Source organism: Lepisosteus platostomus, chromosome 9 (genome assembly GCF_059453375.1).
Source record: "Lepisosteus platostomus isolate fLepPlt1 chromosome 9, fLepPlt1.hap1, whole genome shotgun sequence".
NCBI classification, from domain to species: Eukaryota; Metazoa; Chordata; class Actinopteri; order Semionotiformes; family Lepisosteidae; genus Lepisosteus; species Lepisosteus platostomus.
Window position 1 is genome coordinate 19,152,135 of NC_142619.1, and position 24,147 is coordinate 19,176,281.

The 24,147-nt window shown below is 36.5% G+C and overlaps 2 protein-coding genes across 3 annotated transcripts; one reads left to right on the forward strand and one right to left on the reverse strand.

The window, feature by feature from the left end:
• Positions 1–576: 576 nt before the first annotated feature.
• On the reverse strand, positions 577–7,617 carry LOC148654604 (uncharacterized). Of its 2 annotated transcripts, XM_088647110.1 has the most exons (6): positions 7,489–7,617; positions 5,964–5,998; positions 5,387–5,544; positions 4,865–4,966; positions 2,077–2,202; positions 577–1,440 (listed from the first exon to the last, which is right to left on the reverse strand). In XM_088647110.1, the coding sequence occupies exons 2-6, from the start codon at positions 5,992–5,994 to the stop codon at positions 1,303–1,305; spliced, it is 555 nt and encodes a 184-aa protein (XP_088503236.1). In that variant the 5' UTR covers positions 5,995–5,998; positions 7,489–7,617; the 3' UTR covers positions 577–1,302. The 2 variants fall into 2 exon arrangements, with proteins under 2 accessions (XP_088503236.1, XP_088503237.1); XM_088647111.1 differs by lacking the exon at positions 5,964–5,998 and having other exon boundaries at positions 7,489–7,616.
• On the forward strand, positions 6,077–23,817 carry chkb (choline kinase beta). Its single transcript, XM_088647107.1, has 11 exons — positions 6,077–7,856; positions 9,220–9,328; positions 11,146–11,259; positions 11,958–12,091; positions 13,474–13,578; positions 15,513–15,571; positions 16,635–16,722; positions 16,977–17,085; positions 19,411–19,517; positions 19,798–19,879; positions 20,369–23,817. The coding sequence occupies exons 1-11, from the start codon at positions 7,375–7,377 to the stop codon at positions 20,423–20,425; spliced, it is 1,446 nt and encodes a 481-aa protein (XP_088503233.1). The 5' UTR covers positions 6,077–7,374; the 3' UTR covers positions 20,426–23,817.
• The last annotated feature ends 330 nt before the right edge of the window (positions 23,818–24,147 follow it).

Genomic DNA, 24,147 nt, shown 5'->3' on the forward strand with positions numbered 1-24,147 from the left:
GGAAACAAAGCAAAAAATAATAAGAGCATTAATTTATCCTTTAGTGTGACGCTAGATGAAATTTGAATAATTAGGATAAAAAGACCCATTCCTGTGAACAAAATATAATCAAATCACTGTAAGTAACTTAAGTTTTTATTTCAAAGGTGGTTTTATAGACAATTTTCACCAAATAGATTTGAGATTTAAAATGTCAAATTTATCCTTTGACAGTACAGTGTAGATTATAAATTCAGCAATCTATTTTCAACAGCTTTCTTTTTATAGAACACCAAGATGCATTTGAAGGTGTGGTATGATATACACTAACACAGCACTTGTAATTATTTTCAGGACTTTCACGTAACAAAATGAGGCTCAGATCACTCATTACTAAACACTTATTCAAAGTTTGAGCTGTATCTTTTGGATATCCTAAAGAAAAGTCACATAATTGTATTAACCTATTGCAGAACAGGTGTGTTTATCTCATGTTTTCATGAGATTGAATCATTCATAACTCATCTCATACCAGGACTGGCAAGCCAATCAGAGATATTTCTTATAAGAAGTAAAGTGTACACTGAAATGTGCTCATTCCGTTCAAAGTTATTTATTTCTTGAAAGTATTTCACTAATCCTATCATCAGGCTTAACAAACATCTAGAACATAAATATTACAGCACAGAATGAAATGATAGAATGCAAAAATAAACGTTACAGAGTACTAAAACTCTGATGTTACACTTGAAATATATAAACATCTCCAATACATTTCCCAACACCCAATTATAGGCACAACATCGTGTTGATTAAAAATAATATGCACTGTACTGAACTAAGGAATATTTAACTGCAGGGTTAGGGTGAATAGAAGTCAAGCACATTTTTGGTGAAGGTAGTGAAGATATAAAATGCAGTGGAGCAATATTATTCTATGCTTTGATTTGATTAAAAAAGTAGTTTTGCCTTTCAGTCATCCTTTGTAAGGAGCTTCTTGTTGATGAAGGTGAAATGTCTTAACTGTGGGTGTGCAAGCAGCCTGAAACTTTGTAACCTTTTGGTTGTTTCAGTCAGCCACTGTGGTTTTAGTGGAAATCAGTTCTCTATGAATTACTAAACTTGGTACTGGCTTATGCTTGAGTCAGAAGTAAATAAAGCCTGATATTGCCAAACCTATGGTTCAACAGATGTATTAATAACGACAGTAGTCAGCCACTATAACAAAAAAGTGCTAGATAGATGTATTTTCATCTATTTATTATGCTTGTAAAAGCATTACAAAATGAACTGCATTTATTTATGCCTTACTAATTTTCATATTTAACACTTCTTATCGGCTAATAAAAGATCCATGTATGCTCCAACAATGAGGTCCTCCTTTTTAACTCCCAGCTCATCCATAAGCTTGTGGGCAATAGCTTCTCCTTCTTCTTCAGTTTGTCCATCATTCAGCACCACCTGTGGTTGATACATAAATCCATAATACCGGAAATTATGTTTAAGAACTTAAATCTCTGACTTGATATACAAACTTTAAGTTGCTCTGTTTTTATATAACTCTGCAATGATCCCCTCTAAAATGTGAAATTTAAAACAGAAATGCAAGCAAACAAATTATTTTTAATCAAGATATATGAATATGTAACTACGTGCTAATTTAATATTTCCTTCACTGTCATTTTATTTGAGAGTCCGATCTACATCTTATCAGAGATCAAAATCAGTATCACATGGTTTGTGAAGAAAAGTCCCACATTTTAGCATTTTTTTGTGATTTTTAAAATGACTAAAATGAAGTGCAATATAATGAAAAAACAACAACTTTTTTTAAACTATTTTATAGTGTGCATGATTTCAGATTAAATTAAAGAACTCTAAGGACACACAACATGGCATAGTTCTCTTAAGGAAATTATAAATTAGGTTGATGGATGCAACTGCAATAATGCATCATCTGGATTCAATACATACCACAAATACTCTGCAAGAATATAATATATACAGAACATTAAACAGCCACAACACTCAACACAGGCCTCCACTTCTCCCTAGAATCAGTGTGAACACTAAAGCTGGGACTGTTAGTGAACTTACCTCCAGCTCCATGAAGTGCCCCAGGCCTTCAACTGTGTCTACATGGACTCTAGTTTGCCCCACCATATACAGATGTCGTTCTTTTTTCACGGTTCCCTTCACACCCAGAGCATCTGAAAGGACTTTCTAAAAAAAACAACAACATTTATTTAATACTCACACTCTCACAGTTTCTCCCTCCCTCCCACAAAGCACAACAGCATTCGATTTTCCTTTTTCTTGTGGGGTAAGTCTGATTATTATGACTCACTTTGCTGAATACAGAGAGTGCACTTAAGTTTTCCCATCAGTGAGACTTGGAGGCATGTGAAAACATGATAAATGTCAGCACAAGAAAGTTCTTAAAATGGCATCCAAGATAACAGGCAGTGATTTACCAGCTCTTGACATACTGTCTACTCCAGTGGTTCTCATCGCTGGTCTTGAGGGACCCCTATGTCTTCTGGCTTTTAAGGACATGAGAACATAAGAAAGGTTACAAATGAGACAAAGCCATTTGGCCCGTCTAGACTGTTGGGTAGTAAGTAGCTGGACCTTATCCAGACCTTTCTTGAAGGTAAAGGCTTTAACCACATGGATGGATATCATTCCATACTCCCTTAACCCTTTGGGGAAGAGGCCTCTTGTTCTTGGGTTTTAAAAGCACTTCCTCGTAGTTTCCACTTGTGTCCTGTATTTTGTATTCCGTTGTTCATTCTGAAGAACTTCATTGGGCTGGCAATGCCTTTAGAGGATTTTAAATATCAGGTCAAAATCAACAACCGAATCTAAAAAGGTTAGGTTATTGTAGCCTGTCATTGTGGGACATTTCTTTTAAGTACTAGAATGGATCTGGTTGCTCTTCTCAGGATTTTCCAGAACACCAATATCTTTTTTTGTAATGTGGTAACCAAAACTGTCCATGATATTAAAAATAAAGTATAACTAGTGCATTCTACAGTTTTAACATGACACCCACTGATTTAAATTCTACACTTTTGATAATGTAGCCTAACATTTTGTTTATCTTCATTATTGCTTCTCCATACAGTCTGAAAGTTGTAATCTTCCTTCAACATGAACACCCAAGTCTTTTTCATAAGTAGCCTCTTCTAGCGCTCTTTCAAGTTTGCTCCAGCTGAGTTCTTAATCAGAGACTTATTGTTTTTCTCTTTGATACCTTTTTTAATTTGATCTTAGTTCTTAAAAAAGTTAAATTGCATTTATAATTGGTATAAACCTTGTATTAATTAGAGAGTTTCACAAATATACTCCTTCAGGTGTGGAAAACAGGGTTTGACTTATCCATTGTCATTCCCACATGTCTGTTCATCATAAACTGGTCACCTGTCAAAAGCTTTTTAGTCAGAAATAAGGAATCCAATTTTTAACCACAGTCTCAATGCAGAAAAAAAAAAATCTAACTAGGGAAGCATATCAATTACAGGCCCAGTTAGAATGAAAACTAGCAGGGGCAGACGAGGAATAAGAACTACTGTTCTACTGGACAGACCACCAGGAAGGCTGAGTGTCACACAACTGCAACACTTAGTCTTAAATAACAATTATAAATGGTTATCTGTTCTTTTAACTTTCTTGAACAAAAAAAGCGCACAGAGAATTGCATTTGCAATATAGCTACAGCAAAATACTTAGTAGTGCAAATTGGAAAATTGGATTCACAGCCTTTCTTGTAGATGTACCTGCTCCAATATACTGTTTCCAAAATGCACTGATACACCAATACAGAATCTTGCTGCCTCTTAAGCAGAGTAGAATAATCTTTGTTACAATATTGAATCAGTTTGTTAAGTGCTCACGATGAATAAACAATAACAGATAAAAAAATAAATCATACAATGGTGGAATCTGTGTGTCGCTTTCTAATACGTACAGGTTGCCAGGACAGTTCTGAAATTGGCCTGCTAGATGAGGGCTACATTTCATAAACTACACTGTATGTGAGTTCTGATTCAAGTGCAATACTCTGCCTTGTTAACCCTCTCCCTGGTGTCAGCTATTGTTCCAAACCCTTCCATTCTTTGCACAAACCATATGAAACACTTCTTTTCCAAATACAGTACTAGACATATTGAAAAGGTCCACCACAGTACATACTACAGAGCACCACCACATACACTTGTTCTTAACAGGTGCTATGCAGAGGGATAATGATAATATCGTTCTTAATATAATAATAAGTATTATGGAATACTACGAGAGATAACTTCTTTGACTCTCTTCAAATCCAAATTCAAAACTTTCCTTTTTACTAAGCTCTATATCTTATTTCCTTACATCTGTAAAAACCTGTATGCTCTTGTTTATTTTTTGGTCTTTTCCTTTATTCACAACGTACTTGGGTTCAGAAATATAAATAAAATTCTTATTATTATTAAACAAGGAACTGGATGTTTGTTTTTAACGGTGTTTCACAATAAAATTTACTTGTACAGTACATAAACTGGGAGACAGGCGATAGCAGTATAGTGAGGTGTATATGGGAGGCTGAAAACATACAGTATATAAGGATGACAAACCCGAATCTCTTTTATGAGTATTTTCTCATCAATTTATTACCTTCTTATTAAGATGAGACAGTTGGGTGTTCCAAGGAGCAAATATATTAGTGATTCAGGCATGAAAGTAAATGAAGAGCCTCTAATATTGTCCCCTCTCTGTACTTGATGCTTAAAATGTTTTTCAACAGACAAAGTAGAGTCAGTGTTCAGAGAACCCAATTTAATATTTTAATTTTCTTAAAACATGCATAAAGAGGAGATAAATGCATTTTTAATTCCACACTTACTTTGAGGACATCTGGGTCATTTGTAACAGAGATGGAATAATTTGACAGTTTTGGTCCGTCCACATCAGGCCTTTCATAGAATATTAACTGGCCAGTCCCATTCTGTTTGGGAAAACGAGATGGTTTGTTAGTCCTATACGCATTCTAACAAAGATATACAGTATGTTAGGGAAACATGACACTCCGAGTTCTTTGTACTTTTTTTATTCACTTATAGAGTTGAAGCTACTTGCACAGATAACATTGAACCTGTAGGTTGTAAAACGTGAAACTGCTCAACAGTATGAGTCTTATTGGTTTCTCAGTAAATCCAGTTTAAAGAATAATACAAACATTATTCATATGAGCTTTGTGATCTTGTTCATCATCTCAGTCTATACTTTTGAGCTCACGTACTTGTATTTTAAACCATTTTAAGAGGGGATATTTTCACCAACTCATAGTTCATCATTATCTTGTTGATTTTAGAAAACATATTTTATAATAACCACACAAAATTCGTGAAAAAACGTTGTACTGTACCATTAAGTTCCTGAGCTTTAAGCGACCTTTTGGTACACTAAAAAAAGTGTCTTGTTGCAGAATGGTGGTCCCTTCCGAATTGCTGAGCAGTTTTGCCTTTTGTATCAGCTGCTCAAGGTCATGGACGGCGGCTTTTATTTCCACATTGGATGGCATTCCTGTACAGAATAACAATTTTAAAAAAATCTTACAAGGCTTGTGAACATTTTTTAACGTCAACAACTACCCTTTGTTATGAAAGTAGGCCTGTTTTTCACTACACCGCTGCAGTAGTACAGCACATGCATTTGTACAAAAACAAATTGTACTGCACAAAATGCCCGATTTAAAAGTCCTCCTCTCCTTTTCACATTCCCCGGTTCCTCCAGGGCGTGCAGAGGGGGGGAAACGTGTTACTACTGTAAATAATTAGGCTCTGAAGTTACAGTAACGCTTAGGTTAGGCTGTTTTACCCGAACAGTTTTACTTTTTTAACTTGCACAAACCGTGGTGCAGGATTTTGATTTCTGCAGAATTCGCGAATGCATTCATAATAAAAAAAAACAATCATGATTATTTGAAGAGAAACAAACTTTACCTTCACGTTTCGGCGCCTTTATTGAACACATGAAGCTGCGGAGACACACATAATCTCATTGGTTCCCGAACTCGTTGTTAAAAACCAATCCCGCCCACAAAACCACACTGGCCCACCTCTCCCTATTCTGTTCACACTACCTCTGCCAATTTAAGGAGTTAGAATTCAAATGAAATAAGAATTAAAATTATTGCAAAACAAATGCTGTTAGAAAAGATATAATATTAATCGGAACCTCAGACTATTCATAGTTACAAGTGGGTCTATAAAGCAAGCCCTGTCAACGGCTAAAAATATGGATTTGACACACTTCTGTTTTAGAGGGAACGGTTTTTTCTGTTTCTGGTGACCTGCCAGAAAATCTTTGAAAGCCCCCTTTTTTCCTAGGGCTGATCTTTTTTTCTAAAGTTTTGAAGATCATTGTTGTTGTTTTTTAGCAATTTCCTGGATCACGCTGGTAAGAAGCTGCAAGATGTACCAGCGAAACGGAAACTGGTTGTAAGTGGCATCTGTCTAAATTAGGGAGTGTTTAGTGTAAGTAATGTAAGTAAACAGGCACCGCATGAAATGCTGCTGGTCCATTCTAGTCATACGACATGCATGCTACCCGAGGACATGTAAAGGTTCAGTACAAGCCACAGAAAGCCTTGGTCACCTGTCCGCCATATCACAATCGAGAAAACCGAATAAGTGTTTTTGATCTAAAGGATGCCTGTATAGCAAGCAGAAACTTTCAAAGCCCTGGATGTTCACTGGAATTACCAGCCATTATCTCCCGAGTATCTGAAACAGGAGACGAGCATCAGTAATCAATTAATATTATTCAACTATTTTAATTTAACTAATTTTAAGAACTATGACTAATACGACACCACGTTATGGCGATGTGAAACGTAATTAAACTCAGTGTACCATAATCCTTCGCAAGGCTGCGCCGTCTGATACTGTTGGAAAGCCACTCCCTGGATTTTATTAACCAATGGCTGTCTGCCTTCATTGCATGAAACTACAACAACGTGTACCGAAAGAAGGAAATTCATAATTGGCTAGAGGGAGCATCGCCGTTTTTTATTTGCAAGTCGATTCAGCTTAGAGGGAATTGTCGTGTTGCAGGCGTGGGTTTAGGTACAAATTAAACAGGTAGTTAAAAAACCGATGCTGTCGGGGGTTAAAAGTTGCGTGACTAGGAGTCGCAGCTCGCAGTCACGATACATTAAAATAGTATAATAATCAGCAATTACCTAGAAAGCAAATTGTAAAATTTAAACCAGTGATTGTATTTGACAGTAGCAAACGCATCTGAGCAACACATAGCGAACGGTTTTTTGATAAGCCCCTGGGCAATTTTTATATAGTGCAGTGAAACATTTCTACTGCTTCATTGTATTCATATTGCTTTGGATTATAATTAATGATTTGTCTTCGACATTTTGTACAAAAACTTTCCTACGTAGTTAATCAGAACATCTACTCGTCAGCACAACACTGGAATTATCGGGGTTTAACAAGAGCGAGTAGTTCATACCGTAGGGTTTTAGGAAGAATGCAGTCAGGACATCATTTGTTTGAGAGTGCAAGCGATGGGAGTCTTTCCAACTCTGCTGCAACTGCTTGCGGAAACAGAACTGCACTTACAGCCAAGGCCACCGATGCCTTTGAGGGCAAAACAGGAGACTCTTCGCGATGTCAAACGGCACATTTAGATTATTTAAAGGCTCTGAGTCCTAAAGGAGGCAATGGAGAGGACGACTCCGAAGCGGAATCGTACAAGGATGGGCGAACAGAAGAAGTTGACAGGATGACGAAGGTTAGGGCATACGCCTGGTGCAGAGAATACCTGTCTGGATCCTGGAAACTCGTCTCCGAACATGATTTTCAAATTAGCGTTATCAGGTAAGATAAGGTCTAATTATTTTTATTCATTCTTCTTTTAGCATGAGCATAATTTACATGGGGGTTTGCATAGTTCTTCAAACATTATTAATGTGAAGCGGGTGAAAGGCTGAGAGAATGGCGCAGTGATACAGGGCAGGTGTGGCAGCACAATGCCCTTAATACAACCACAGAACTGTGACTTGCAGCAAGGAAACGGTGGATAGAAATGTTCCCCTGACAGATGGTAGTAACATAAACTGAAGACGCCTTTATACAGTATTGATGACTGCAAAGAAAAAGTTGCACCGTTGGCACAGTATTCACCCCCGAAGAAGGCTCCACAGCCAAAACGTTATTTTCCTATCTTTTCAGCATGGAATAAACCTTTACTTGGTCAGCTGGCTCAGTATTATGCCTTGGGGTAAAGATTTGTATTACTCTTTTTATATTTCTGTTTAAACCTTTAAAACCTTTCACTAAACCTCTGTAGCTCAGTAGACCACTGTCTTTTTGATTTTCTGTGTATGATGAAAGTGTATTTCACAAGGCTTGATAAGATCCAGGTTGTATAGAGCAGTCACTAGAATGGCAAAGAACCAAGTCACCAGGAATATACAGTATACAGTATATACTGTATATATGCATGTCACCATGATACAAATCTCTGCCCTTTACTGTATGTATAAGCATCTTTGGGCCAAATTTTACCGTTCACATTAAAGAAAGTACAACACTTCTAATAGACTTTGCTTTTATTAAGATTCGGTATTATCCCAGGATTATTTCCTCAGCTGATGCATTCCTCCACTTGTGCTGTAGAGCAGTGGTTACCAGCTCTGGTCATGGAGGTGTACTGTCTGCTAGTTTTTGTTCTAGCTGAGCTCTTAATCACCAGTGTTGCATTCAGTCCTGGGTTTCTGAAATACCCTACTCAGAAATAGCATTTTGTTTCAAACAGCTTCAAGATGCAAAACTCTTAAGCAGCCAATTGCTTACCCTTATCGTGTATGGAAAACTGCAGATCTGCTTATCATTTTCTAAATTGTTTTGCAGAATCTCAAAGGTCATGGGACACATCCAAAGCAACATGCTGGCTTGTAACCTTTGTTCCAGTTTGGTGTGATCTGTCTGATGTGGACTGCTAATCTGAACTTTAATACGCATTGTATGACACTTATTCCACTGTTTTCGTATTCTTAAGAAGAAGGTGGTCAGCTGTGAAAAAAGCCTTATCGCAGGAACAAAAAACATTTCCTGTGTCAGTGTTATGTAGTAGAGTGTTAGTTTAAAAAGGCATGAATTATTTGTGCTTATCTGAAAATATATTTTGAATTTTGTAATGACAGAACTTTCTCATCTTGTATTTGTCTCTTTTATTTAGTGGTGGGCTCAGTAACCTTCTGTACCTTTGCTCCCTGCCTGACCACGTACAAAGTGTTGGAGATGAACCACGTCAAGTGCTGCTTAGAATATATGGAGCAATTTTGCAGGTTTGTTTTTACTGCATTTTGTGTTGCCTAGATATGTTTGTCTAAATGGTAATACCTCTGTGGTAGAGTCCAAAATACACCCCATGTGATTAAAGAGTAAGCAGTGGACTACTAAAATATAGAACAGTTGTTTAAGCATAATTTCATTGATCTCTTATCTTGGAGACTTTAAGTTGTAAGTTCAAAATATTCTCTTTCAAGGTATTTATTCACATTCAGTGGATCAAAGGGTCTATGAAGGCAATATCCCTGTCAATGTCAATTACAGAAATTGAAAAATGTCAATTACAGACTTTATTTTGGGTCAAAAATGTGTAAATTGGTCATTTTTACCAATTTACACATTTGTGACCCAAAATAAAGTTTGTAATTGACATTTTTTCAATTTCTATAATTAGAATGGTTAAATACACTAATTAGAATTACAACAGTATTAATTTGGAGCAGGGACAGCATACACAGCGTTCTGTAGATGTACATTTCCTAGGTTTTTTCCAGGTGGTAAATGGGCAGCAAAGATATGCCCTGCTTCACACTTTATCCATTTTGCAGTACTGCAGGACCTGAAGATGCTCCACAAATTTCAGCAATAGGCACTGGACTTGGACGTCTGAGGAAGTATGTGATTGGAAGGAAAATATTTGCCTTATATGCAAGTTGTAATTGTGAAAAGTGGGTTAATTGTTTTGTATCCTGAAACCAACAAAGATAGTTGCCTGAATGTGTTTATTATAAGTTTTAAGATCTTTAGAGCCTATTTAGGATTGTGATATATTTGTCCTGCAGAAGGAGCAACATTTAAATGGATCATTAATTCCATGTGCAGTTAGTTATCTAATTGCCACAGCGAGTACTTGTAAAAATTAAAATTACAACAGTGCTAATTCTAAATGGAACACATGCAAATATTATAATGGAAAAAGTATTTTAGGTGTGTTTTGAATAACATGTTTCTGACCCAAATAGTCATATCAAGGGTGAGGGGAATGTATTTTTCCCATCTTTGTGTCCAACAGGCAGCAGGCCTAAGAATATACCCCCAGTCTGCAAATACAAAGTGACATTTTGAAAATTAGAAACTTGTGTAATAGGTTGTTAGGCCACTGACAGTGAACAGAGAAGTACATCCCAATGGTGTTTCACGGAAGCAATGCTCTATATAAGAGTGTGGCTGCATGCTTTGTAAATTTATGGTAACATCCATTTAGGAATTTTAGGTAATGTGGCAAGGTTAATCATAGCTGAAAATAGCCACTCTTTCAACTGTTAGTACTCTTGCATACAAAGCTTCCCACATGTGATCTAGTAGCCAGAAATTCAAGTCTAAACATTCAAACATTCAAATTCAAAGGTCATTTTGGTATTCCTGCTATGACTGACAGAAAATTATTTTGGTTTCTAGCTTCACTTACATTATGCCAGTGATTGTCATTCATGACCTGCCTCCATACTACATTCATGTTTGAAAGCTACCAAGCTTTTATTCCAGAACAAAGTTAAGTAAATAAGTAATAGGTTACCATGCCTAGAGCCATGTACTGAACAACACATACTGAAGTGTTCAAATCAAGTCTACAAACAATTTTAACATAACAAGAAAGCCTAAGGATAGAAAGTGACATATTGTACTGTAAAATTAAATGATCAGATGCACAGTATCCTAGTTTATAGTGCTTTTGTCTTTCAAAATAGTCTTAGTTCCATTAAAAACCTTGCCAGGAAGTCCATAAAATGAAGGAACCCCATTGTTTTGTGTGTTTTAACTTCTTTGTGGGGGGAGGAGAAATTAACACGCCTGCTCTCCTTCTGCCCGTCAGGGTGTGGATTCTGTCGTACTGGAGAGCGTTATGTTCGCAATACTGGCAGAGCGAGCACTGGGACCCCGACTCTTCGGCATCTTCCCCGAAGGACGGTTAGAGCAATACCTTCCGGTGAGTCATAGTCCTCGAAGAGTTTCGTTTGTCGTTTAATCTCAGTAGCTGTGCACTACTATAAAAATAATAATTCCTTAAACTTGTATAGTGCTTTTCTACACACTCCACTCAAAGTGCTTCATAGGTATTGGGGACTTCCCTCCACCACCACCAATGTGCAGCATCCACCTGGATGATGCGACGGCAGCCATAGTGCGCCAGAACGCTCACCACACATCAGCTATCAGTGGGGAGGAGAACAGAGTAATGAAGCCAATTCAGAGAAGGGGATTATTAGGAGGCCATGATTGGTAAAGGCCAAGGGGAAATTTGGCCAGGATGCTGGTGTTATACCCCTTCCCTTCAGGAAACGCCCTGTAGTGTCCATGTTAGGACCCACACAGATCGCAGGGTGGGTGCCCCCTAGTAGCCCCACTAACACCACTTCCAGCAGCAACCTTAGTTTTTCCCAGGAGGTATCCCGTCCAGGTACTGGCCAGACTGGCAGCTTAGGTTGGGTGGGTTGTCAGTTTTGAGCTGCAGGGTGACATGGCTGCTGGCTACCCTGTTACCCTAAAAGTACCCCCACTCTGTAAAATCCCCTTTTGCATGTGGTCACTGCCACCCTTCCTAAATTGTTTAGGAACATGCTGTGCACAGCCCAGTGGAACATGTTTTGTGTGACTTTTTTAGCACTGGGTTTACTGCCTTTCCAGAGTAATCGGCTGCTGACTGAACAATTGCGCATTCCTGATATCTCTGCAGAGATTGCAGTGAAAATGTCTCGCTTTCATGGTATGAGCATGCCTTTCAACAAGGAGCCCAAATGGCTCTTTGGGACAATTGAAAGGTAAGATATACAATCTTCTTATTTCACAAACGCTTTTCAGTGTAGTTCAGTGTGCTAGCAGACACTAAAAGATGCAGTGTCAAAAATGTTGTCATTAAAATGCTAACTAATTGTAAATCATGGTTCTGTTACATCTTGAGACACTAGCTGTGCAGTATCCTTGTGTTTTTATGTTTTTGTTATGTCTTAGCACTTGGTTGCTTAGATTTGTAAGCTCTTTAATTGAACTGCTACTTGATTAAATGTTTTTTTCCCATTTACAAATAAATTATTAAATGGCTAGTCTTGGTTATTATTTACCTCTGAGCTTTTTCAGAGCTCCTGTCATCTGGGTATATGCTTGTATTACTAGTTTGGTGGGATTTGGGAAAACAAAGAATTAAAGAATTAAACCCATAAATAATTCAAACTGCTAATTACAATACAGCTTGTTACAGTATCTTTCTCCCATTTGTCAGTACATTATTAACTGGCATGTCTGTGGAGAGATACATGAGGTCTGTAGAGGGTAGCTTGAACAGTTGTCTAAATTGTTTTGGAAACAGTGCATACTTATTCAACTTCCATGGCTATATAAAACAGAACTGTGTATCTTGTCCGGTTTAATTTCTAATTAGATTTTATATTGTATTATTGCAATAACAATGTGCTCAAACATGATTTTCCAAGTCTGAAAGAGCATCCCGTGGCCGGCAGAGGAATCCTACTCCATTGGGTCCCTGATCAAGGCCCTTAACGTTAATGCCTCTTTGGAGCAATTAGAAGTATCATGTTATATAAGCTTTTATTTTTTTAATTGAGTTGGTAATTGAAGTTGTATTGAAGTGCTCACTCATAAATAACAGTACTATTATTGAAAGTATTGGAAGGTGCAGCTTTGTGTGCAAATTGTTTCTCAGAAAATTACAGTTATGTTATGTCTTCTGTAACTGTTTTAATTTAGTTCAGGTGGGTATCTGCGTCAGCATGCATAGGCTGCAGTGGAACAAATAATAGGTTTATTCCATGTTGAAAAGACAGTTTTTCAGGTGTAAGCTATCGTTTACACCCGAAGAAGGCTCCACAGCCAAAACGTTGTGTTTTCTTTCTTCTCTTTTCAGCAAGGAATAAACCTATTACTATTTTAATTTGCTTTGTTACTGCCTTAATGAACACATATTTTCACAACTTTGTTCTTCTGGAGAGTGATTGCGCTGGTATTGCACTCTTAACCATCCACCTAGTTGTTCATACCTGAACTGAAGAAACCCCTTCCCAGAAAAACCCAAGAAATCCAGCTGCAGCATTTGTGTTACTCCCTGAAGTTGGGAAATGTTTGTTTTTAAAATAACAGCTTGCCATGAAAACATTTTAACCTGTTTAATGTGCTTTGACTTTCTAAGGTACATGCAGCAAATTTTGAAACTGAAGTTCACAAGAGAGGCTCATGTGAAAAAGTTCAACAGGTTGATGAACTATAACCTGCCTGAAGAGCTGAAGAGCCTCAGGTGAGTGTGGCAGATACGGGGAGAATAGTGGGATTTCCTTAAGGCCCATGAGAAGCCACACATTATTTTTTTCAGAAGTCTGATGCATTGGGATTCTTGCTTCTAGATTTGGAGATTTCATGTGAAAAGTAAAGCTCAGTGATTGGCATTACTCTGGGGAGGTAATTGAGGAAAATATTTCATAGCATTTCCCTTTCATTTTCTCTTACAAGTAAGAAAATACCTGTCAACAGGCGTTTTACATTTTGTGGGGAAAAAATACAGTATATTGTATTCCCTTAATGACTTAGTCCCCAGTATTTGCTTAAGAAATGATGACTCACTTTCATTAGATTCTCCCTAAATCCTAACTAATATGTGCCAGAGTGAAATTCATTTAAAGGTCTTGGTTAATACATGTACATAACACCACACCAGGTAATATCAAGCAGTCTGAGAGTTCCATTTAGCATGTTGTTTTGTTTTCAGTCTACATAGTAGCTCTATTTTACATTATTTACATTATAAACGTTCCACACCTTAAAAACCAACTACCTTGCCTTTATCTTAAGGGTTGGAGAGTTTAAAAAATCAGAAGGAATTTAGAATTCTTAGATCTCCAAATACTCCTGGACAGTTTTTTGCATTGATAGTGAAGTGTTTTCATTAATATCTTCTGATTTTTGGCGTCTTTGCTGCTTGTTAGCAAACAGACATTTAAATCAGGGCCACAATACTTAAAGTCTCTAGAGCTTTAGTGTAAGCTCTTGACTTCACATTAAACATAAGGTCATATTATTTTTTAAACTAAATTGTCTAAATAAGGGGTCAGAAGCCATGACTCTGAAAAGCAACAATTTTGCTGGTTTTAAGCGTAGCCCTGAGAAGTCAATTAGTGCTTGGAAAATGTGTTACTTATAGAAATTAATTAACAGTTTGATGTGTTTTTGACATTTAGAGTGTGACTAGAATCAAAAGCTGAAGGCATTGTACTGTAGCATTGGAGGACCAGAATTGCAGAATTGTTTAAATTATCTGATTCTGACTGTGCATTATTTAGGTGTTTTCAATGCTTAGTAACTAAATCTTCTTGTTTTTCTGTTCATTACCTCATAGCCTAAATCATTCACACGTCACAGATATAATGTAAATGTCCTGTATTTCAGTTAAGGAAAGTTTCAACATGCTGTTCTTGAAAAATAAATGAATAAACCATTATGTTCCTTGGTGTGGTATTTGTTAATGACACAGAAACAGTGAATGCAAAGAGAAGAGGGAAAAAAAGCCATGTGAAAGAATAAAAGAATGTGCTCAGGGGATGATAGGAAGATGGGGTGTTATTCTGGAAAGGGGGGTGTTAAGAACTTCAAAGAGGCTGACAGCTCAAACATTGTGAAAACTGATTGTTCCTTTTTTGACATTTTGTTTTTGTGTGAAAGCATTTAAGCTCAATCAGAATTCTTCATGAAACAAGAAGTGTTTATGAAAGAAAGGAGTACCCAGGAGCTTGTGTGATAGGAATTATAATTACGCCATTATCTACAGTATTAAATTTGTAGGTTTTCAAGTGCAGATTGGTGCAGAAAACTGTCAGCTTTGTGATTGTTTTTCTATGAAGAGGAAGAATAATGACTGTTTTTAGTAAATGTGTTTTGCTGTATATAGGATTACCAGTGTCCTTTTTGAACATGCTGTAAATTAAAGTTCTGCTGCGTCATTTGCAGTCCTGGCAGCCATTATAGAGACATGGCTGAAGTATTGCCACTTGACTCAACAAGATCTAATTTTTTGGTGAATGTGTGTTTAAGAGATACAAAAAAAGCATAATGTATTGTGTAAAAACACTGAAATCAGATGTGAAAATTAAGTAATAATCTGTATTGCTGTATTGTTACTTACACTAAATTCTGCCTTTGTTATGCTGCTGATATTTTTTTTTTGTTCTGCCACCATAGGAAACTTCTCGAATCAACACCCTCTCCAGTAGTTTTCTGTCATAATGATGTGCAAGAAGGTAAGAAAGTAAAATGGCACAGGATGTTGTATCTAATTTCTTTTACCTTTTTCTGTATGTCATTGTTATAGCATCCTGTAGCAGTCCTGTGTTTTAGTACTTTATTTCAGCAGTAATCTGTGTGTTAGTTTTAGATGACAAACAAGCTCTGTATAAAGCTAAGCTAGATACGCGTTATCAATAATTAATATTTTCTGAAGCCCAGAATGTGTATTTCCAGATAGAACCAATTTACAGTATGGTTTACAATTATGCAAAATACTTAAATATTTGAGTCCCTGTTGTAGTATGCAAAAAGAGGGTAACTGGAAAAAATGTCGGTATACCCAGAGATTGCCACTCATTAAAATGGTTAAATTTGTAAACCCATACATCATGGAGACTGACTAATCCTTTTATTGCTAATTGATTTATTAGAAGTATTCTTGAAAATTTGTGTACTTTGCAAATTAAAGGTATTGTCAATTAATTAGTAACATTTGTTTAGTGAATATAAATATCTTGTGAATTCAGTGGGCTTCAGTTTGTTCAGTTGTTCAATTGAGTTTTGCATAGTGTATTTGTAGGATTCAATCCCTTATGTTTTGACAAACTCTCTTACACTCCCTAGAAGAAATTAAAGTATGTGGATAGCTTCACTTTCTAGGTTTAATACATTAGAGCTCATATTTTAATGTGAGCAATTTAAAAATCAACAAAACACCTTTAAAAAGAACAGCAAAGGTGCTCAATTCTAACTGGTTTCAAGTTGATCCCTGCAATAGCAATATTGTTTCCATGTGATTCAATCATATGTAATAACTGGCTCTATTTCTCATCTTACATATTTGTTTCGCACATTTGTGTACCTCATATGATGTTGCATTATATTGAAAGTATGCTTGTCCTAGCTGTCTAATCAATTGGGATCTGGGTTTTAAGGAACAGTCCTGGGAGCCCTTATACACCACAAGCCAGACCAGTCAATCCAACACTCACTCATTCATCCGTTTTTCTCTTGTTAACAGAAATGCCTTCACTACATAACCATTTTGGTGTGATCTTTCTTTTTTTGTTGTTCTAGGCAACATTCTCATGTTGGAAGATAGAGATCCCTCTTCAAAAGACAAATTGATGCTCATAGATTTTGAATACAGCAGCTACAATTACAGGTGAACAGAATGCTTTTAACATTGATTATAACATTTCACTCATAAGATATTGAGATAAACTGGCTCAAAAATATTTTCATGGTTCACTGTTCTTTTCTGTACTGTACTAGAAGGAAAAAAGCTTTTGTCTTGTATAAATGCACTGTTTTATGCAGAAGTTGTTATACTGTATCGACTACATTGTAAGCGTAAACGTATAACATCCTTATTTTTTACCTTTTATCTACAACAAATCTGTCACTGTTTTTTTTTAGGGGTTTTGATATTGGAAATCATTTCTGTGAATGGGCATTTGACTACACCTATAACCAGTGGCCTTTTTTCAAGGCGAATCTAGAAAACTATCCAAACAGACAGCAGCAAGTAAGTGACTTCACTCGAAAATGCACTTATATTATGAAGAAGTTTTTATTTTACTATCAATAACACACTAAAAATCAGATTAAAATCAGATCTGATCAGCTCTTTACTGAATTGTGTCCTCTAGTGATTAATGTTAAAGTTTAGGCTTCAAGGTTACATTGTCAACTATTAGACAGGTGTCCAAACTGTGTAATAGACACCAGAATGTCAGATCTGGAGGACACGTTCTGGTGTATGTTCAGTATATGCATCGTGGGTCTGCTAGAGGCCACTGAATGTGATGACATTTGGTCCATGGTTTATTGAAAAAAAAGTTTCAAATTTGACACATTGAAATCACTCACTTCCATTGGCATTGACAATTAATTTTTAAGCAGAATCTTGCCCCGTTCGCTCGACTGGGGTGTCTCTGCTGAGTTTTTACTGGATTATAGCACAGCAACCGCCCCATAGAGACACCTTTGCAGAAGTGAGGAGACGACAGAGATGCTGGCATTCAGTCTGTCCTGTTCTATACTATCATGCTTAATGTCCTCCTTGCTGGCAGACCTTGAAGGAGGGGTTTATTGCATCCAAAGGGAATGCCTTGCCAGTTTTGATAGAGTAGGAACATGTTTTTCTTTCTCTCAGGGAGGTTGTGTATGTGAATAAGATTGGACCAAGGCCTTCTAGGGGAGGGGTGATAGTATCCTTTTAAGGGTATAATTTCTGTTGCTGTAGTTGTCTTCATTATGCTTACCAGCTACTGTCTAAACCTTTTCTATTCAAGACCTTTATTTCTCTTTGACACCTGATGTTCAGCGCCTATTACTGATATTTGTATTAAGCAGATAGTTTGGTTGCAAAGGACAACAATAGTTGCCACGATACAGGAGTCTTGTTTGAAAAGCCAAGATGTTTGGAAAATGACCACTAAGTATTTCTGTGTAGCTGCCTCCTCTTTTGCAGAAAACAAAACAAAGGGCTTAGGGGTGTTGTAAAGGATTTTTCAGATTTCTACGTGGTTGTGAAAAAGTAGTGAGATTTTAACATTTGTCAACTAATACTGTAGGCAAAGTACATTTTTGTTTGATTTTATTCGGCTAGGAACTTCAAACCTGTTTTGTTTTTCATGTTTAAGTACTTGCTGGAAATCTCTGAGTCTGGTATTTTGGAGGCAAATATAAATACTATCAAGAATGTTATATTTAATGGATCATAATCAAAGGAGACAAGTGTGAAATCTCAGATATCTACAGCTGTAAATAATTGTGTGTCTGGCTTGGGTGAGGCAGATTTATGGTATGTACTGTATATACTGTATTATCTGAGTCTTAAGAATTTACTTTCCTTAGCTAGACAAAAATATTACACCAGAAGTGACTGTCTTTGCCTCTCAAGCCTTTTTCCTTCATTGCACAATGCGGAGGTGCTACACATGTCACATCACTTTCACCCTGCTATCAGGGTATTACTGTTAGGCCCCACCCTGCTAGCATTTCAATACCATGCTCTTTCAGATGCAGTTTCAAGCCAAATTGTAGCTGTTTCTTGAGTTTAACTTGGCTAGGTTGGTGACCCCTGTGTTCTCTGAGACACTGTTTTGCTTGGAATAGGGACTTCAGTGCTAACAATGAAGCAAATTTTGGGAGACTACATTTGGGGAAAAATTGTCTTTCAAAGATTCTCACCTAAAAATTTGTTATCATTCAAAGGCAATAATTGCTGTTCTGTAAATAGTTTATCAGGCTAAATGATAACTCTGACTCTTACAGAAATAGATTTAGCTACAGTATCCACCTTAGCTAAACACCATGTTGCTTCTTCCTTGGGTATCTCTGCGTTCTCCCCCACGGCACCGCTGCGTCCTGTCCAGTATTGGTATTTAAATGAAACTTACATCCATCATAGAATCTTGGAGTGCTGCCGTGTTTTTCCAGAGCAAATTTTATAGTGTTTTGTTCAGATGCAGAGGAACAGATTTTAGATGTATCCAAGTTGCATTATAAACGCAGGACCAGTGAGAAAGTGTAGCATCATAACTGTGATATTATCTGTACATAGAGGGCCTACTTCATCAGCATTATTATTATTATTATGAAGTAGTACTTCATAAAAAACACATGCTGTGTTTTTATCAAGCAAATCTATTTTTAGATGTCTTAGTACAAAACTTTATTTTGGTTTTATAAAGATCTGTTATACGCACTGTACATTTGGTGTTAATAGATATGCTTGTATGGTGTAACTTCATTTACCTGTTTCAAGATTTAACTGTAAGGAGCTCCCTGTTTTTTGAAGGACTAATTCTGAATTGTATTCCTATGTCATGATTCTGTTTTGTAGCTTCATTTTATCCGTCATTACTTGTCCGAGAGCAATGGAAATGCACGAAATTCTTCACAGGAAGACCAATCAAAAATTGAGGAGGAGATGATCATGGAAACGAACCGGTATGAACAGAATCTCTGTTCTGAAAATGTTTTATCCCTTTCTTTAAAAATGTGCTCTCGCCGAGAGATTATTATTATTATAGTTCAAACACTTCATCACATCAGATGTATTTGTTACATAAATTTCTCAGGACTTTGAAAACGCATGGAAAAACGAAGCATTTTTAACCTTTTAACTTAACTTGAGCATTTGAAAAGTCAAAACCTGATTATCATCTTAATGCCTTAGGCCCAAACCTTGATGCAACCATAGGAATATTATTTTTATTTTATTTTATAGATTTGCATTGGCATCTCACTTCCTCTGGGGATTGTGGTCCATTGTACAGGCTAAATTATCAACAATAGAGTTCGGGTATATGGTAAGTACAATATGTTAGTGGAATTTTCCTTGTTTGATAAGGTGTGTAATTTGAGGCACAGGTAGTTACGTTTGTCCAGTAACCACAGGTGACTTGAGCCAGCGCCAGCAGGATTACACCCGCTGCACTAAAGCAAATGGACATCTAGGACTGATGAGAGAAGAAAATAAATTAGCTTTCTTTTCAGCATATGAACAAGAAAGTAAAAACTGGACAACTTAACCAAAACATACATCATTGTAGGGGCAGCACGGTGGTGCAGTGGTTAATATTGCTGCTTCACAGTGCTGGGGCCCTGGGTTCAATTCTGACCTGGGGTGCTATCTGTGCTCTGGTTCCCTTCCACAATCCAAAAGCATGCTAGTACTGTAGGTTACTTGATGTCTGGAACAATTGGTCCTGTGTGAGTTTTTTTCAGTGGATTTTTGTCAGTTTTATGTATCGGTTCAATAATCATTTCAGTGTCCTAATATTTATTTTGTATTTCAGGATTATGCCCAGTGTCGATTTGATGCATACTTCAAGCAAAAAAAGGAGTTTGCTTAACTTTTTTTTTTTATTCAAGCATAATGTGAAATTAATCCATTACATGTTTCACCACAGCCAATGGAACTTTCAGTTCTGTTGATAGAATCTCCTAAGAGCAGCTAATTCTGTTGATAATTCTTTTACTTGGTTATTATATTTTTATCACTCATGTGAAATCAGCTTAATTAAAACAAAACACATAAATCCACTGTTAGCGTATAGGGGAAACTAAGAAATAACAAATATTATATTAAAATAAACTTATGAAGCTTTGAACCAGTTAATACAACAAGTCATTCACAGAGAAGCCAGTAATTCTCAAAATAAGCCACACACATCTCAGATCAAGCTAAGTATCCTCATCTTATGAGAAACATGCTTCTACTTAATTTCATCCTCTGTAATAATGATCTTTCACAAAACATACACCCTAGACAAGAGACATGCAAGCAAGGGAACATTATTTTGTATTCACTGAAAATAGACTGTCTGTCATTGCTACTGTAAACGCCTGAAGCAAAAGCTCATGATTTATCCTTTATACTGCAGTAATGTATTCCTTCTGTCATACAAAGAAATTCTAAGTGTAGTTTTCCAAATTATCTATCATAAGCATTCTACTTTTTTATCTTAATATTGATGCATATCACACAATACTTATTGTAATTACCCAAAAACACACTAGATACTGTATCTCATTATCCTAACTTCATGTAAATTCTGATAATTCATTCCCCTAGTACTATTCTACAGTTCCAAACAGTGGGTCCAATTTTGGTTCTTTATTCTTATGGGTAATTTGGGTTTTTATATATCAAGATGTTGACTGTTTTACTTATAGTTTCCTGCCTTTACCTCATTACTTGTTGAAATGTGCAGTGATCAGAATCCAATTGCAGAATGCGATGTGCAGTCATTTATAGGCATGTTCTCCACTGGAACACAGTAGGAATCTTCATTCTGTGAACGCAGAGTGAGTGATAATGTTAATTCACTGTGTATAGGAGCATATGGGAGTTGTAATTGGCTTTGCTTCAGAGCCTGTCTGATGTTCATTCTCCTCTACTTAATATTTTAAATGAGATTCAGAGTTGATTTCTTTTATTTCAGTAAATTCTTATTTCTAACAGTGGCAACATCATCACAGTCATAGGAAATTAAGTAGTATGTTGATGTTTCTATTGTGACTTTAAAATACCAGTAATTTGGTTAAAAAAAAGTATCCTTGACTTTTAATGCATTTTTGTCAATGCAGTTTCTCATTTAACTTGATAGAGAGCCAATGTTCTCAGTTAAGTTCAGCTTCTTTTGCTTTATATTAGATGATGTTTAATAGCTCTCTTGATGCAAAGCGTGAGGCTCAAGACTCTGGTGTTTGTTGCATCTGTTTTGACACTTTTCAGGACCTCGACACAAAAGGTTAATTTAGGAGTTTTCAGTTTTGATGTAATCATGTTCATTTCTAGGTTTTGTTTGACAGAAATCACCACAACAGGTGTACAGTACACAAGTACTGCAGGTAAATCCCAAACCCATAACCTGTTACAGCAGACTTTGTTATGCAGTAAATATGTTTGCCTTGGGTTTCCAAACTTTCAACAGTGCCTGTGTTCAGTCTAGTTTAACTGCCACCATTTAAAAATATTTCAGCTGTACATTACTAATGAATTCTTCATGGCTTCAGCCACTGTAGAAGACATAGGATTGTGATGCTTATCAGAAATATAATAATGCTTCGAGTCATAAGTGCTCAAAAACTTAATAATTGAGCAATAACGGTTTTGGGATCCACGGGACCTGTGAAGTTCTAGAGTATTTGTTTATAATAGGTGGTCTGTATGAGCTGCTTTCTCATTTTTGTTTTGCCAGAAGGGATGGGGGGGATGATGTTTACATTAAAACTAAAGCTGGGACCACAACAAGCTGCAAAATTATCAAGAACATGATGACATAGTTCCCAATTAACAGAGTAATGGCTAGAAAAGGCTTAGCCAATTGGTTTAACAAATGTCTCCCCTGCAATATTCAATTTTATCACAAACTAAGAACAAATACAACAGATAATATTGAAAATCTCAAAAATCCTTCATTTCCTTTTGCTGTTGACAGATGTCAGTGTTAGTTGGGGGGTTTAGATGGACTTAAAGAAACGTAAACAGCTGTAGAGGAAGGCAGACTCCTTTTTGACTCCTCAAAAATGAAAAACTGAAAATGTAAAAGATGTGTATTTTTTAGGTTGAAGTAACTTATTTTTGCTTAAGTGAATATTGTGGTTATCAACTGTATTGTTTATTAACTTCTGACCATTGGAAGCTGAGTTGTTTTGGCTCCATTGTTTGCTAAATACATTGGGCATACTGTAGAAAATCCAATGCAATACTTTGTTCACATCGGACCTTATTTTAGTATTTCATTAGCTACTTACCAGAAAGTAGTTGATACAAAATTACACTATATACATATTTTGTTCTTATTTGTGCAAAATATGCCGTTTCCCTTCTAGACAGCTACATCAACAGACTATCGTCTGTAAATACAGAAGTATTTGACATCTGAGTAAATTATTCTGGACATCAACATCACTTTCCAATGCAGCTAATAAAAGTAAAGTCTGAAAAGTGTAAAATGTTTATTATTTATCTGGGAGGCCCATTTATTAGAACAATGTTTACATAAACCACTGTAGTTTACAGTAAACCACTGTAGACGTACATCCTGAAACGGCTAAGTTGAAACTCATTGATTTGCACAAGTTTCATTTTTGCCTTGTTTATATTACTGTCCTTGTGTATTGCTTTTTTTCTGACAGTCCAGAATAGTGTACAAATAGAAGACTTCTAGTTGAAGTGGTTCAGTTTAACATTGCTGCTTAAAGTGTACATTTGATTTTACTATTTTTGTTAAAAGGGTTAGGTGTACAGGTATGAAACAAAAATATGATGTTAACATGACTGAAGTAAAAACCCTGTATACTGTATGTTTTACAAGAAATTGTGACTATCATGCTTAGAAAATAAATTCTCTGGAGATGATATCGAATACTTTAGGAATCTAGTTCCAATATTTTAAAGATGGATAAATATACTTATTACATTATATTCAATTTTTCCCACTACAGAAAAATTACATACTCAGAATACGTTAGACTAATGAAAGTACAGTATCTTGGGGAAGTGTGTGTTTGCATATGGAAATAAATACATTTGAGAATTATGTATCAAAACTTTAGAGAGGACTTAGTAAGTGCACATGTGAGATTTGTACTATTATACAACTCCAGAAGGTAAGACATGCTTGGCTTTATTTTACAATTCTGCTCAATGTTCACTTTCATTTTTTTGCTGCTGCAGCTTCATGTGATGTAACTGAAAAACTAACTTAATAAACTTACTGTAATTATTAATAAAATACTGAAGATGTCCTGTTTTCTCTTCACATGCTAAAGCTTTGTTTTAGCCAGCAGCCAGCAGCCATATCACCCTGCAACTCACAACTGGCAGCCCACTGAAGCTAAGCAGGTATGAGCCTGGTCAGTACCTGAATGGGAGACCTCCTGGGAGAAACTAAGGTTGCTGCTGGAAGGTGTTAGTGGGGCCAGCAGGGGGCGCTCACCCAGCGGTCCATGTGGGTCCTAATGCCCCAGTATAGTGACGGGGACACTATACTGTAAATAAGCGCCGTCCTTCGGATGAGACGTAAAACCGAGGTCCTGACTCTATGCGGTCAATAAAAATCCTAGG

Excerpts from the sequence above, each read along its gene's own strand:
- LOC148654604 (XM_088647110.1), bottom strand. The coding sequence starts at position 5,994 with ATGTGTTCAATAAAGGCGCCGAAACGTGAAG. Across the intron at positions 4,967-5,386 it reads TAAAGCTCAGGAACTTAATG|AATGGGACTGGCCAGTTAAT; the intron begins GTACAGTACAAC and ends TTTCCCAAACAG. Across the intron at positions 2,203-4,864 it reads ATGACCCAGATGTCCTCAAA|AAAGTCCTTTCAGATGCTCT; the intron begins GTAAGTGTGGAA and ends TGTTTTTTTTAG.
- chkb (XM_088647107.1), top strand. The coding sequence starts at position 7,375 with ATGATTTGTCTTCGACATTTTGTACAAAAACTTTCCTACGTAGTTAAT. Across the intron at positions 7,857-9,219 it reads TTTCAAATTAGCGTTATCAG|TGGTGGGCTCAGTAACCTTC; the intron begins GTAAGATAAGGT and ends TCTTTTATTTAG. Across the intron at positions 15,572-16,634 it reads TCATAATGATGTGCAAGAAG|GCAACATTCTCATGTTGGAA; the intron begins GTAAGAAAGTAA and ends TTGTTGTTCTAG.